General features: G+C 40.2%; 1 protein-coding gene across 3 annotated transcripts in view; it reads left to right on the forward strand.

Moving 5' to 3' along the window:
- The window catches only part of RRAGD (Ras related GTP binding D), a 39,283-nt gene extending 22,662 nt beyond the window's left edge, over nt 1-16,621 (forward strand). For all 3 annotated transcript variants that reach the window (XM_059700975.1, XM_059700977.1, XM_059700976.1), the window contains 2 exons: nt 6,376-6,524; nt 12,962-16,621. In XM_059700975.1, coding sequence (XP_059556958.1) covers nt 6,376-6,524; nt 12,962-13,113 — 301 coding nt within the window. In that variant the 3' untranslated portion in view covers nt 13,114-16,621. The remainder of the gene's footprint in view (nt 1-6,375; nt 6,525-12,961) is intronic.
- Nucleotides 16,622-17,050: the final 429 nt, after the last annotated feature.

The following is a 17,050-nucleotide window of genomic DNA, read 5'->3' on the forward strand; positions in this document are numbered from 1 at the left end:
CATTCTTAGAAAATAGTTTTTTACACTTAAAATCATAAAATAAATAAGGAGTGGGGAAAGTTGATTGTGTTACCAGACATAGAAACAATTCCACATAATTATAAATTTGCTGAATGGGTGTCATACAGAGTGAATGGGTATGAACTAATTTGTTTATCTTATTAAGATACCAAGTTGTCTGTTTATGTTGGATTTATGTCTTCATCCAATCATTGATTACTTGAAGCTTTTGTTCATCTTCCTCTTTACTCACTGTGACCAGCTTTATACAACCTCCTCTTCCGTGACAGTCTTGTCTCGCCATTTCTGTCTTCCACTGTCTGAAAATCCTTTGCCAACTCAGTTTAGATTCTCTGTTAACTCTGTTATACATACTAATACACATGAAAACACAGTGCCTTCTGTTATGAAAACAGGAAAGTGAATCTTCACGGGACTGTAGTGAGAAAGAAATAATTAGGTTTCACCTGGTAAACCCTGGATAAATGTAGCTGCTATCATCATCATCATCATTATCATTATCAAACACTGCCATTCGGCTTTAGAAATAGGCCATGTTTCCTAAGATTATTTCCCTACAGTTATTTTTAAACTGTAAAGTGAATGACCTTGAAATAGCCACGGGAGCTGAATGTACTCTGATTATAGTCTAGATTGCTGTGGTAATCAAATACAATGAACAACACAACTGGTCTGGTTCATATTTAACGATATGCATAATCATGATTGTGCCATAAGCTAACTAGACGTAAGTGGTAAGTAGTTCTTGTAAGGATGTTGATCAGAGTTACTTTTACCCAGCTGAAACAAACACGGGCAGGGTTGGGAGGAGTTGGGAGGAGGAGGGAGCTGGATCCTGCCATCACATTGTTTTCCTGTGTAGAGTGCAGTGTTCCTGAGAACCTACCAGGTTCAGTGAGAACCAGTCTTGGTCGCAAATGGCCCTGTGGTTTTCCTCAGACATTTGCTGGCCAGGCAAGGAGCCAGCCCAGCTAAGAGGGGGAGGGCTAGCGATGTGTGCGGCAGCCCAGGAAGCAGGCTCCCTGCCAGTTCCCAGCTGCTCCCTGGAGACCAGTAGGGGTTAGAAGCAGGTGACCTGGTACCTCAGTGCACTGCTCAGGAATCTCAGCTGAGCTTCTGCTAAGGCTGGTCAGCTCTGCACACACACACACACACACACACGTTAAAACACAAAGCCATCCTCATGTGTTTTTATGTAGATGGCAATATGAGTAATAGAAAATAGTTGTTGTAGTCGTAAAAACTCACCAGTTTCTACTTGTAATATTTTTGGTCTTTCTTTTTCCAATTTGTTTAATGTTTACTTTTTCTGAATGTGAATGTAACCCATGTTCACTGCAGAAAATATGTAAAACTATAAAGAATAACATTAAAATAGCCATAATCTTATCACCTAGTAGCAATCACTAACATTTTTATATATTTTATTCTTACTTTTGTGGAATTTTTAGGATAATGTGATCACTTTGTATATTTAACATTATATCCTGCTTTTTTCACTTAACATTATCACAAGAATTTTCCTGTGTAAAAAAACCACTATTTAGTATCTATATAGCATCCTATCTAATAAAGAGAGAATATGTTAATTGAACCTCACGCTGTCGCAAAGATGGTGGTGCCCACAGCCAATAAGGAGGGAATATGCTAATTGACTGCCCCACCCTCAAAGATGGTGGCACCCACAGCCAATAAGGAGGGAATATGCTAATTGACTGCCTTGCCCTCAAAGATGGTGGCACCCACAGCCAATAAGGAGGGAATATGCTAATTGACTGCCTTGCCCTCAAAGATGATGGCACCCACAGCCACAAGATGACAGCGCCCAGTCCCCTCAGCCCCGCCGGGGTGACAAGCGCAGCAAGGCCAGGCCTGGCCCCAGGCGGACCCGGCCACTCCACGTGCCTGCCTCCGGAGTCCCCTAGCCCCTCAGTCCCCTAGCCACCTAGGGCCAGCCCGAGGCATAGGCAAGCCTCAGATGGTGGCTTCCCAGCCTCTGAGGGCCGCCCGAGGCTCAGGTAACCAGGGCCGGCCGAGGCTTGCACTGCCAGCAGTGGCAGCAACAGAGGTGTGATAGGGCGTCGCCTTCCCCTGATCACCGGGTTGCCTCCCGCCCTGAGGGCTCCTGGACTGTGAGAGGGGGCAGCCAGGCTGAAGGAACCCCCCTCCAGTGCATGAATTTTCATGCACTGGGCCTCTAGTAGTAGTATATTTATTTGGAAATTTTAAATGCAGGTTTCTTCAGTGCTTACAACAGTGGTTCTCAACCTTCCTAATGCCGTGACCCTTTAATACAGTTCCTCATGTTGTGGTGACCCCCAACCATAAAATTATTTTCGTTGATACTTTATAACTGTAATTTTGCTACCATTATGAATCATAATGTAAATATCTGAAATGCAGGATGTATTTTCATTGTTACAAGTTGAACATAATTAAAGCATAGTGATTAATTACAAAAACAATACGTAATTATATATGTGTTTTCCGATGGTCTTAGGCAACCCCTGTGAAAGGGTCATTCAACCCCCAAAGGGGTCGCGACCCACAGGTTGAGAACCGCTGGCTTACAATTTTTAAATGTTACAGTTAATTCTCAAAACATTACTTTATTAGTAAGAAATTCAGTTTAGAAAAACAGTAACTAAAAGTAGTACAAAGGAAGTTAAGAATTCTGTTAAAGCATCTTTAACATTTGAGACTTAACACTTCTTAAAATTTTTCTTTACTGTTCTGGTAGGTTATAGTGAGTTGCATCCTTTTATAAAAAACTAACTTCTACAACTTACTTTGAAGTAGCCATGTATGTGCCAGTTTAAAATACTCTCAAAACTAAACACCTACATTTCCTTTAAAATACTCTACAGCCTGGCCTTCATGGCTCAGTGGTTGAGCATCGACTAGGAGGTCACAGTTCGATTCCCAGTCAGGGCGCGTGCTTGGGTTGCAGGTTCGATCCCCAATGTGGGATGTGCAGGAGGCGGCTGATCAATGATTCTCTCTCATCAGAGATAGATGATTCTATCTCTCTTCCTCTCCCTTCCTCTCTGAAATCAATAAAAATCTATTTAAAATAAATAAGTAAAATACCCTACAATTCAGGCAGTTTTATGTAATCTGGTTTGTCACCCTCCCCACTTGTGATATTTACAAGATTAAAGGCATTGACTCTAAAATTAGATGAGTTTGCAGTCCTGGCTGTACCCTCATCATCAGTTTTGACCAAGTTATCTTATTTTCCCAACCTCACCTCAGTTCCTCAGCACTGAGGATTCTTGTGCCAGACAATATAATGCATAGTAAGAACCAGGAATGGTGCCCATCACAGAATACATGTTTAGTAAATGCTGGCTCTTACTACACAAAATGATAAGGATCATCAGCAGCTGAGTTATTATGCTTATCTATAATAATAAAAGTGTAAAATGCTAATTAGACTGGACGACCTTCCAGATGAAGCCGGGGCTGCGAGGGCCGAGGCAGCTGCAAGGGCCAAGCCCCTTGCACGACTTTCGTGCATCGGACCTCTAGTGTATTAATAAGGCTTAATTAGCAAAATTACAATTAAATCAGATTTCTGGTCAAGTATTTATGTTTGGGAAGCAAAAATAAATCAGAAAATGTATGCATGGTTTCACATAAGGGGAAGAGGTACAGGGAAGTGCTCCTTTGTCCATGAGGAAAGGATGCATAATTCTTTGATTACATCAGTGTTTCGAAGGGTCCAGTTTCAGTCATTAAGGCTGTGGGGATTCAGAACTAGTCACCCCAAGATATGTCTCTGTGGTATGCAGGTTGTTTCTTGAGCTAAAGGCAACTTTAGCCTCTGGTTCAAGAGAAATTTCTGCCCCTCCCTTAACTACCTAGAAGAACTTGAATTAGGGGCCTTGCATATAATAAAAGACTACCAGTGATCACCTTTTTTTAAAAATATATATTTTTATTGATTTCAGAGAGGAAGGGAGAGGGATAGAGAGATAGAAACATCACAGATGAGAGAGAATCATTGATCAGCTGCCTCCTGCACGCCCCCTACTGGGGATCGAGACCGCAACCCAGGCACGTGCCCTTGGTTGAAAAACCTGGGACCCTTCAGTCCGCAGGCGGACACTCTATCCACTGAGCCGAACCGGCTAAGACAGTTGTCGGCAAACCATGGTTCGCGAGCTACATGCGGCTCTTTGGCCCCTTGAGTGTGGCTCTTCCACAAAATACCACGTGCGAGCGCGCACGTACAGTGTGATTGAAACTTCGTGGCCCATGCACAGAAGTCGGTTTTTGGAAAGGATATAGATGAAACAAGTATACAAGACAAGTGTGGATGGAAGAGTTGGAAGGGGTCGACCTCAGCGAACGTACCTCAATCAGAATGAGGACGTTTTTAGCAAAGGCCAGCTTAGCAGTACCCTAATTAAGTTAATAACAATGTACCTACCTATATAGTTTAAGTTTAAAAAATTTGGCTCTCAAAAGAAATTTCAATCGTTGTACTGTTGATATTTGGCTCTGTTGACTAATGAGTTTGCTGACCACTGGGCTAGGGCAATGATAACCTTCTTAACCCACCTAAATGGCAGGGCAACCTTTTATGTATTAAACATCTGTTCTTCTTATCATCCTGTACTGACCCTTTGAAGCCCCCAGTTACCTCATCCTTAGCTCAGATGTCCTATATTCCCAGATCTCCCCTTTCTATCTCTGAACCTCTCCTGCATGTGGGGTCTCTGATTCTCTCATGTATGCAGGGTTCCCATACTATGTAGATATTAAATTTGGTTATTTCCTCTTGCTCATCTGTCTCATGTGTATTTATTAGACCAGTCAGAAGAACCTTGAGCACAGAGAAAAATGTATTTCTCCCCAACAAAGTCATAATAATAATAATAGCAGTTAACATTCATTATGCACATTACATGGTCTCAGCACTATGCTCGGTGCTATATATGTATTATTTCATTACATTAGGAAACTTTGAAGTAATTACTGTTAGAACACAGATGAGGAAATTGAGGCTCAAAGAAGTTACTTAACTTGCCCATAGTAAGTAAGTAAGCTGGGATACAAACCCAAGTCATCTGTGTCTGCGGCCAAGTGAAATAAGCCAGTCAGAGAAAGACAAGTACCATATGATTTCACTCAGTGTGGAATCTAATGAACAAAATAAACTTAACAAAACAGAAAAAAACTCGTAGATAGAGAACAGACTGATAGCTGTCAGAGGGGAGGGGAATTGCAGGGCTGGGCAAAAAGGTGTAGGGATTAAGCAAAATAAAAAAAAACAGAAAACACCACTCCTAGACATAGGCAACAGATTACCAGTGGGAAAGAAGGTTGGGGGAAGGTAGAAGAGGGTATAAAGGTGCTCAGTGGTGATGGAAGGTGACTTGACTTGGGGTGGTGAACACACAATACAATGTACAGATGATATATTATAGAATGCTACACCTGAAACCTATATAATTTTATTAACAAATGTCACCCCCAATAAATTCAATGAAAAAATAAAAACAAAACAAAAAAAATAGACTTATCTATTTATTTAACTTTTTATTTTAAAAAGATTTCAAACCTGCAGAAAATGTGCAAGGATAGTACAATGAATTCCTATAAACCTTCATTGGGATTCACCATTTTTATCAATTTGCCCTATTTGCTATCTCCCTCTATTTCTATTCCATATTGTTTGTTTGTTTGTTTGTTCTGAACTATTCGGGAATAAGTTGCAGACATCATGGTTCTTTGATCCTCGTTACTTGAGCATCTCTCTCTTAAGAACAAGGACATTCTTTACAGTTTAATGATCCAAGTAAGCATATTTAGCATGGCTACTTCACTCGATTATCTAATATACAGTCCATATTCAAATTTTACCAGTGGTCCCACTTCTACTTTTTATATCAGATTCACCCTGCAATTCAACCTCTAATTCAGCATTTGGCTGTCATGTGTCTTTGGCTTCTTTCATTTGGAACAGTTCTTCAGTCCTTGGTCTTTCCTCAGACCGTGCCTTTGACAGCCTGGTTATTTGATTATGAGAAACGCCTGAGGGCCACGGAGTGGGGGAGAACTAACGCCCGCCGTCCCTCACCTGTGTTCCGCAGGTGTCTGGGGGGTTGCCCAGCTGCCACAACAGCCACTCCTTGTGTCCGTAGGAAAGTGACTGTCATACACTCTACATTCTTGTGATTGTGTGTTTCTGAGATCTTTAGCTGAAAGATCTGAATGGGTAGGCTAGTTTTAATACATTTAAAGAAGTAAATCATTCTGTGTTAAAGCTGGTTTCTGTTGTCGGGTTACAATTTATAGTTCTTTCTCGATGGTCAAATATGTGTTTTGGTTTCTGTCCCCATTTAGTCTCAAAGAAGACGGAGCAGGAACCCCCTATGACAAGGAATCAACAGCCATTATAAAGCTGAATAATACCACAGTTCTTTATTTAAAAGAGGTGACAAAGTTCCTGGCTCTTGTTTGCTTTGTCAGAGAGGAAAGCTTTGAAAGAAAAGGTAATTATGTGTGTGTGATTCAGACTAATACTGTCTTCACTGCCTGTTGAATGTGGATGGGGAGCAGCGTGCCTCTTGAAGTTTGTAGACTTGAGTCACAGGCCCCCTTGATCAGTCAGCTTTGGGGACCCGTGAACCAGCCTGCCCTCTAGTGAAAGCTGCTGTGAGGTGGAAGTGGACGCAACCATCCACCAGGGGCCTCAGCTTTCCTGCGGGTGCAGCTAGCTGGGGTGCTGCCAGTCAGTAGAGTTCCTTACCAAGGGGAGGCCCCCAGCCTACAGCGAGGGCCGTGGCCTCCCTCTTGGGCCACACCTCCCGAAGGTTTTAGGGACATGTGACCACTTGTGCTCCCATGTGAAGGCGGGGACTCATACAACATCAAAGCTAGACGGTATTTAACTTGTGTTCAGCCTCTGTATTCTTTACTCCTCAAAACACAGGGTTGGCACCATGATCCTGAAAACAGAAGACATGAAAACACTTAATAATAATATCACCAGATATCTTTTCAGTTTTATTTTAAAACGAAAGCAATTACCCTCATAAAAATATTCATTTCCCCCCTTGCTACCTAACCTGGGTAATACCTTACTGCTGCTGCTATGAATTTTTTGCAACTAGGAAATGATTTACCAATTTGTTGGGTAAAAATATTCCCAACAAAGTGGCAATAGTAACATTGACTGAAAAAGCCTTTTTCCCTTATAAAGCAATACGTGTTTATTTTAAAAATACTTAGAAAATTTAGGAATGTATAACAAAAACAAAATAAAACCACTCAGTTCCACCATTTAGAGCTAAACCCCATGCTAAATTTCTGAAATGCGCTTTCTTTCCCCTTTCCTTCCTCTCTTCCTTCACCTGTTCTTTCCTTCCAACAAAAGTGGGGCCAGGTGATTGTCTATATAGTTTTATATCCTGTTGTTTTCAAATTCATTGAGCATGAAAACATAATTTAGATTTTTTTTAAATTATAAAAGCAATAGATTCACTTAGAAAATTTATAAATAACAAATAAGCAAAAAAATAATTACTGATAAACTTCTCACTCTGTATCACTTTCCAGCCTTTTTCACATATATATCTATTATCTTTATATATGAGATTGTATGATAAATCCTACTTTATAACCTTCACTTAAATTATTATAGACATCTTTTCAACTTACTAAATCTTTTTTCCACATCATTTTTAGATTTTGATGTTATGAATAATCTATGATGACCCTCTTTGCACTAAATATTTTTGTACATCTTTGGTTGTTTCCTCAGGAAAAGCTTTCAACGAATGGAATTACTTAGATCAAAGGGTAGGCATGTTTTGGTGGCTTCTAATGCATCGTTACCAAAATGTCCTTTAGAAAGACTTTATGGGTTTACGCTACTAAGAGAATATGAGCGTGTCAATTTTGCTTGTAGTTTCAATATTGGGTATTAGCATTAAAAATTTATAATTGAGCCCTAGCCACTTTGGCTCAATGGATAGAGCATTGGTCTGTGGACTGGAGTTGTCCTGGGTTTGATTCTGGTCAAGGGCATGTACCTCAGTTGCAGGTTGCAGGCTCAGTCCCTGGCCCTAGTTGGGGCAAGTGCACGAGGCAACCAATTGATGTTTCTCTCTCTCTTTCCCCCTTTCTTCCACTCTCTCTAAAAATCAATGGAAAAATATCCTCGGGTGAGGATTAACAGCAACAACAAAAATGATAATTGAGCCCTGGCCAGTGTGGCTCAGTTGGTTGGGTGTTTGATTCTCAGTCAGGGCACATATCCAGGTTGCAGCTCTATCTCCAGTAGGAGGGGCATACAGGAGGCAGCCAACCGATATTCTGCTCTCACATTGATATTTCTCTCTTCTCCCTTCCTCTCGCCCTAAAAATCAATAAACTATTTAAAAAATTGATTATTGAAAACTGGTATATCATTTAAGTTTACATTTCCTTCTTACTGAAGTTATGCATGTATTTTCCCCATATTTACCTACTATTGCCAACCAAATTGCCTTTTGTGTCCTTGTCCGGTAAAATTTTTAATTAAATGGTGTTGATCTTTTACTTTTTATTTTCATCTTGCTGAAAGTAAGAACAGATTATATAATAAATCCATGGAATTGTGAAGATAGGACCATACCTTGTTTCATTCTCAATTACAGATGATTTTACCCAGACTCAAGACGTAAGTGAGTTTCCCCCAATATAAGGTCATACCACCAGTGTATGGCAGTCAGGCCTAAAGATTCCTGGGGTTCTCCCTCTGTGGGATCAGTGTTGTATATTGTTTAAAACCATTATATGTATATTTTCTTGGTTAAAGATACTTCCAGAATTTATATCTGATGATTAATATTTCATGTTGATTTTGGAAGCTAATAAAAGTTATACAAATAGTACAACTACAGCCCCCAAACCATCTAGGATGGTGGCAGTTTTTTTTTTTTTTAATATATTTTATTGATTTTTTACAGAGAGGAAGGGAGAGAGATAGAGAGTTAGAAACATCGATGAGAGAGAAACATCGATCAGCTGCCTCCTGCACATCTCCCACTGGGGATGTGCCCGCAACCCAGGTACATGCCCTTGACCGGAATCGAACCTGGGACCCTTCAGTCCGCAGGCCGATGCTCTATCCACTGAGCCAAACCGGTTTCAGTGACAGTTTCTAAAAGGAATAATTTTGAACCAATTTTAGACTTCCAAAAACTTCTTAAAACTGTAGTTTACATATACTCCTCATCCCGCTTCCCCAAATGTTAACATCTTACGTACTATAGGACAGTTTTCAAAACTAGGGAATTGACATCAGTATAATGCTATCAGTGAAACTACAGACCTGTGCAGAGTTCACCAGTTTTTCCAAAAATACCTGTTTTCTGTTTCAGGATCCAAAATTGATTTAGTTGCTATTTCTCCTGGCCTCCTCCTATCTGTGACAGTTTGTCTTCCATGGTCTTGACACTTTTGAAGAGTACTGACCAATTATTTTGTAGACTGTCCCTCAGACTGGGTTTGTCTGAGATTTTTCACACAGTTGGAATGAGATAATGCACTTTGGTTAGAACACCACACAGTCCTGGCCAGCGTGGCTCAGTGGTTGAATGTTGACCTATGAACCAGGGGGTCACGGTTCCATTCCTAGTCAGGGCACATGCCTGGGTTTCAGGCTCTTGATCCCCAGTGGGGGTCATGTAGGAGGCAGCCAATTGATGATTCTCTCTCATCATTGATGTTTCTCTCTCTCTCTCCCTCTCCCTTCCTCTCTGAAATCAATAAAAGTATATTTTAAAAACACCACACAGAAATGATGTGTGTCTTTCTCTGTGCATCACATCAAGTGGTTAATGGTGTCTTGTTGCTGGTGACGCTGATGTTGACTTAGCGAAGGTAGTTTCTGCCAGTTTTTCCACTGGAAATTCCCTACCTGTCCCTTTGTCATTAATACATGCTTTCAAACTGTGCAACTCCTGTTTCTTCTCACACTCTTGCCCACTAATTATAACCTTCACTGTGGATAGGCAGACTTTGTAGAACTTCTTAAACTAAATAGAAACTTAGGTGTTAATGTCATAACTAATAAATGTAAATAAATAGGCAGAGTAGGTGGAACCCCATCATGTTAAACATGCACGCTTTTTTTACGGTGACCCACCATCTCTGTTTGTCTGGGACCATGGGGGTTCATGGGACAGTAGACCTCCAGTAAAACTGGGCAAACCAGATGAGGTGGTCATCTTATCTATTAGGCAGCTGTCTTTAAAAAGAACTTAGGCTTATAAATGCATGGAGTAGTTTGATTTATTTTGTTGCTTTCATTTTGTATTGCTGAGTCCTGTTGGTGCTGATAATCAACACGTGGTGATTAGCTTTTCTCCATGTTTGTCTTCATCTGAGTTTTCATTAAGGGTCCCTGTGACTGCTTTGGCAGAGGAGATAGAATTGAAAGCTGATGCAGGACACTCCACCCTAGATGCACATTATAGGCACCTTGGGATGGGAGGCAGTTAAAAAATACGGACATCTGGGTCCTCCTCCGTGTAATTAGAATAGAATTCCTGGGAGGGAGGCCTGGGGTTTGTTAATATTTTTGAACTTCCTTGGATGTTTTTAATGCCCAGCTAGGGTGAGAACCACTGAACCAGAGAAAGGTGTAGGACCGTCCTACAACTGGATATGGTGGTGAAGGTAGTCCTTATTCTGTTCATGTCTCTCTTGTGTTTTCAATGAAAGGGTTGAAATAAATAGCAAACTCTTTTCCTGAGTGCTTACTTCCTTAAAAAACCCCAGTTGTGAATTTTTACCATTTTACTTCTAAAACTCCACATGCAGCAAATTTTGCGCATTTAAAAATGTGCAAGGATGACCAAGTTAAGATTTGTCAAAAACTACCAATAGGATGTCTCTGCAATTTCCCACGTTGAGTATTTGATTCGCTCGTCCCATTGAAGCGGTCAAGCTGAGCTTTCTTCCTAAGGCGGTTAGTTGCACATATGATAGGCAGAGATTTGTAAGGTTGTTCTAACATCTCATTTCCAAGTTCCCACTAAGTAACATGACTTCTTTGCGCTTTGTTTCTCATTTCTGCCTTATTCTGCTTTGTTTCTTACTTCTGCCTTATTGCCTCATTGGTTTTGTTATTTTTCTTACAACTGGATGCGTGGCCACTATCACTGCAGAAGCAGCAGAGGGCGCTGCTCCTGGAAGCTGCGGTGGGGGTTCCTCCAGTTCGCTCGCACTTGTATAACTAGTTTGAAGAGTTTCAGTCCTTGGATGGAATCTCAATTCTTTCTTTGGGTTTCTGGAAGCATCACCTTAGTGGATGGAAATAATGGTTAGGTTAGTTGTTTTAATAAGTTAAAGATAGTAAATAAGGACCAACTGCCTATTTTAATTAGTGAACATTAGCCACAACACTAATAAACTAGTGGTGAGGATGAAAAATACACTTAAGACTTTGCATTCTCTTCTATTCTATTTTTGTACTAATTAATTTCTGAAAATACAGTAAGATTCTACCCTACTGTTTCTCCATTAAAAAAAAAAATCTTTATTGTTGAAAGTATTATCCATTTTAAATTTACATGATATTGAAGAACTGAGAGTGTCATTGGTTGTTGAATTCCTGAGCTTGAGTTGACTGCTATCACTCTACTAGTAAAACCAGGGACTGGGCCTTCCCCAGGACTTATGACAATGGTTTAAATACAATATACATCCCGTAAATATTGATTGATTACTTGATTGATACTGTGGCTTTGTTATCTCAGCCACACTCCAAGTCAGGGTCTCCCTCCACATAGAGTCAATTTAATAATGCCTTCTAGGGGAAAGTAATAAGTATTTCATTGAAGATAATAACTTCATTGTAAAAAATCTTTAATTCTGAAAGGTCAAAAAAATGTGTTTACTTGGCTCTTCAAATGTGTTGGGTCATAGACTGCCAGGAGCCGGTCCATGCTTGCTGTTTCAAGGGACCTGGCATATATGGCATACTGTTCCTAATATGTTTGCTCACCTTCTTGGCACTATGTGTTTTAACCAAGGTCTCTGAGAAAGGTTGTTTCCCCAGGTAGGGATTTTCCCCTGAAGTTAGGGAGGGAATAAAACCTCTTAACTAAGTGCCAGGCGGGTAATTAATCACTTTAACTACGAACAATCATGCTTAAGCTACATAATCTTTACTCCCTGGAATGGAGATAAGAAACGCCCTAACCTTTGGAATAGAGATTGATAGGATTGGAATCAACTGGTATAAATACAGATGTAACAAGACAGAACTTAGAAGACAGAACCTACACAGAACCTAGAGACAGAAGAACTTCGCTGGAGAGAACATGGCAAAAGATCCTGGACAGAAACTGGCAACAGAACCTAGAGACAGAACCTAGTGAGAGAACATGGCAAAAGATCCTGGACTGAACCTGACTATAGAACATGGCAAGAGAACCTGACTAGAACCTGGTGACTGAACCTGGCTGGAGAACCTGGACAGAACCTGGCTGGAGATCCTAACCAGAACTTCGCTGGAGATCCAGACCAGAACTTCGCTGGAGATCCAGACCAGAACTTGGCTGGAGATCCTGGCTAGAGATCCTGGCTAGGCTGCTGATCAACTGAACGCTGTCTCCATGTCATTCCTTCTTCGCCGACTCTGTCCACACCTTTGGGGACCCCTGGACCCGCTGGGGTTGGACCCCAGCAATAGACACCTTTGAAAATGTGGTATATACTCCGGAAACTTTTCTTAGTGAGAAATACACATTCACAAGATCTTGCCTGCAATTCCTGAGGACCAGCTGCAGACTTCCCCGTTCAGTCTTTGGATCTTATGTTAAGGCCGCTTCTCTGCTGCCCCCTACTGGTTGATCCTTGTCATGGTCGACATGAAAAGATGGATATTATTTCTTTCTATGTGACACTGCTAAATATTTTTTGCTTTCTTCTCCAGGGCTTATTGACTATAATTTTCATTGCTTCCGGAAGGCCATCCATGAAGTTTTTGAGGTGAGAATGAAAGTGGTGAAATCGAGGAAGGTTCAGAATCAACTGCAGAAGAAAAAAGGAACCACCCCTAATGGGACCCCTAGAGTGCTGCTGTAGGTGAGGTTTCAGGAACATCTTTTGAAATCAGGCGTTTCAGTGAGGCTGCTGCACTGTGTTGCACTAAAGGAAGAGGAAGAAGAGATTGAGACACAGAAGATAAATTTGTTGTAAAAATAAAAATCCTGTGACCCTTTTGATCTTTTCTTTTTTAAATAAAGCAAGCACTTTGAAGCAAAAACTTGTATACTAATAGTGAAGTTAAGTCCACTGTAATTTCATGACATAAATGTACACTTTTATGGTCTGTAGTCAGAACACTCCTGTGTGAGAACTGCCAGGAACTGTATATATTTTGCACTTTTTCATTGAACTAAACTTTGATAAAACTTTTGTAAGCTTTTTCTGTACTTGGTGTGAAGGACATGCATACTGTAGTTCTTAGCTATGGCAATCAGAAATTAAAAAAGTAATGCATTAGCAATGACTTTTATAAACTTGGGAATCTTTGCTACCAGTTGTTGAGGAAAAAAAATCATTTTTCAGTGGAGATGGTACAGATTGGGGCAGCAAGCTGTAGGAGCAATGAGAACTGTCCCTTGTTTGTAACTAATATACTTAAACAGGAGTTTTGATGAATAATATTAGCACCAAACTTATCTAAAAATTTCTATAGCTTTGGCAGTGCTTCCCTACTCAACAGTTTTTACAAAGCTCTTTACCTCAACACACATCTCTATAATCATTTTATACAGAGAGGTGGTTTCTTTTTGCTGTATTACTGTTCTTTAGTACCTTTGGGACCAGATTTCCAAAATGGTGCCGATCACTGGAGACAAATAAGAATGTCATTGAATTGCAGGGACTCTGGAGGCTTTTTGTACCTGCCACCCAGGCTAGAGTAACATCAGAGGACACGTGGTTTCCCAAATGTAGGTGATTGACAACTGCAGATATAAAAATAGATACACAATTCTGTATGTTTGGCCCCTGTGAAATGGGCCTGTTATTGTGCAGCATTTGAAATGTTTATTTAGGACCAGCTATTTTTATTGCTCCATGATCACAGAGGACGTCTCAGATCCCTACCACAGAATTGAATCCTGTTGGGCACATTGGTCACCTTGAGTAATGTTCTCATTTGTGACAGTGTACCTTGTAGACTCTGCCTGTTCCTATCTTACGGCTGAACTAGAGCTCAGCTTGCCAGCAGCATGCTCTGCACAGCTGAAAAGCCCTCAAGTTCAGTGGGAAGGGGTTGGCCAGAGGAGACATTACAGTTAGCTATGTATTTGTTTTTGTGAAATTCTCTCACTTATATTTACTTTAGACTAATAGCAAGTTAAGAGGTTCCTAAATCTACCCCCCACCCCAAACCATTCCAAGTAGATAATCCAAGTAGATAATTCTAGGTCTATCCCAAGGGTTGGTGCCTAAGGCATGCTTGTGGGTATTAGAAAATAATATTCTTTTCTTTTATCAGAGGCTCGTAGGGATATCAAAGCTGCTCCTAGCAAAATGTATCAAGTTCCTAGCGCAACTTGTCCTTGAAATGATCCCACTTCTACCTGTGACTTCTTTCTATCCTCTCTCCTTCCTCTCCTCAAGTCCTGTTCCTTTGAGGCTGGCAGCTGCAGTTTAAAATGGCAGCTGCTTGGGATTTAAGATTTGAGCCCTCCCAAGAGGCTGTGCATTTTGGAAGAAAACTTCTAAAAATCATGGAAGAGCGCCAACTGCCTCGTAATTTTTGCTCAGAAACTTGGGTGTATAGTATCCTGGGGTTCTAAGGAAGTTTTTTTCCTCTAATTTCCAGACCTATATCCTGTTGGACCTTTGCCAACAGGCCTGGTATACGATAGGTGGATTATTCTTATAAATCTAATTCTCTCGTTTTTATGTTTCTTTTTAGAGTAAGCAACAAAGAATTGCTTTTCTAATGTGACTTTATCCTCAAGATAGAGACATTTGCCTATCTGATAAATCACACATTACTTAGGTACATATGTATATTATTGTAACCAAGAGGAGCTTCCATTTTTGAGCTGGGTATATCATGAGTTTTTTAAAATAGATTTTTATTGATTTTTAGGGAGAGAGGAAGGGAAAGGGATAGAGAGATGGAAACATCAATGAGAGAGAAACATCATCGATCAGCTGCCTCCTGCATACCCCTTACTGTGGATCGAGCCAGCAACCCAGGCATGTGCCCTGACTGGGAATTGAACTGGTGACCTCTTGGTTCATGGGTTGGCATTCAACCACTGAGCCACACTGGCCAAGCTATGATGTTTTTTTGTTGTTAAAATGTGCCTTAAGAGCCTATTACTTCAAGAGCAAATGATTCTTTTGGGGAAAGGCAAAATTAATGCTATGGCATAAGGACCCAAGTTCATGGTACTAAGTGTACTCTTTGATTCATCACACACTAATATATAGATGACTGCCTCAAACCTGTAAGTATGGCAATGACCTCTTATTTAAAGAGAGATGTAGGAGTTATGTCTAAGCGTCCAATGTTTTGAAGTCTATGCTATTGAAATTACAAAATCTCTCAATTACTTTTGCATTTTAAAAAAATAGATTTTTGTGTTGACTGCAGAGAGGAAGAGAGAAGGAGAGAAACATCAATGATGAGAGAGAATCATTGATCGGCTGCCTCCTGTATGCCCCCTACTGGGGATCATGCCCGCGTGTGCCCTTGGCCAGAATTGAACCTTGGACCCTTCAGTCCACAGGCCAATACTCAATCCACTGAGCCAAACCTGCTAGGGCTTGCATTTTATTTTTGATATGGGACTTAGCTTACTGTGATGTCTATGGCCACATTTAGGTCACAAATCCAATGCTATAAATATAAAGCCCAAATACATGGCTACAGTGACTGCTCTGGAACATTTTTGCTCATTTTCAAAGGTTGACAACTTGATCTATAGGTTTCTAGGGCAGTTAGAACTTCTATGTGGAGGTGAGACTCTGTGAATTACCTAGCATCTTTGCTTATTTCCAGTTATGCAGATTAGTGTGAATGACCAGGGTAGAGTGTTTTTGAAGGAATATAAATAAAAAACTGTTGACATTCATGGACAGTGTTATTTTGTGAACACAATGTATTTTGGACCCTTAAATATGAGATGACTAAAAACACAGCAATATTGTTATATACGGGTTATATGCTAACTGTTTGAAATGTACTTCAGAAAAACAGCCAACTGTCTTGATTATTAAAGTATGGTATGCATTCAACTTATATGGACTGAGTGTAATTTATAATCAAATATAGTATTAAGTTTTACTTTAAATGATAGTCATTTATAAACCATTGTTAAATCATTGCTTTCACAAATGTTAACTGCCAACTTAAAAGTTTGTGTCATATGCTCATGATACGCTAAGCTCTCATTTTATTTTAAGCATATTCATAACTAATCTTTCAGGGAGCGGAATGGTCTCTTTGGTGAAAAGGAAGTATGGTCTTCCATATTTATGAGGTTGTTTACCATACATGTATATTACTGCTATATTGGCCTTGCTTGTGGAAATGAGGATAAATCACTCTATTTATATTGGATTTGCACTTTTGTTTTTATTGTTTTAAACCCTCTTATCTCTTTATATTTTTGATGGCGATTTGCCTGTGCAGATGATAGAACTGTTATTTCAGTAAACTTCAGATATTCATTCTGCTACTCTGGCTCTGATCCTTAGATCTCCGGAAATTCTCTCCCTAACAGTGCACCTTATCGCTCCTTGCTTAGTAAGATTCCACTCTTTAATGACTTGTACAGATTCCCCTAAGAGTTCTTAGAGCTAACATTAGATGTTATATCTTATATATGAAATCCTGTTTCTGATGGAAAACCTGATCTGAAGTAATTATTTCCAAGGTTTTTAAATCAGTAGTGATGTTGAGTTTAGGAGGAAGAAAACATTGTCCTTAACAGAATTGTTTAATAACTAGAGGCCCGGTGCACGAAATATGTGTGCAGAGGTGGGGGGT

This window comes from Myotis daubentonii, chromosome 6 (genome assembly GCF_963259705.1).
Source record: "Myotis daubentonii chromosome 6, mMyoDau2.1, whole genome shotgun sequence".
Lineage (NCBI taxonomy): Eukaryota > Metazoa > Chordata > Mammalia > Chiroptera > Vespertilionidae > Myotis > Myotis daubentonii.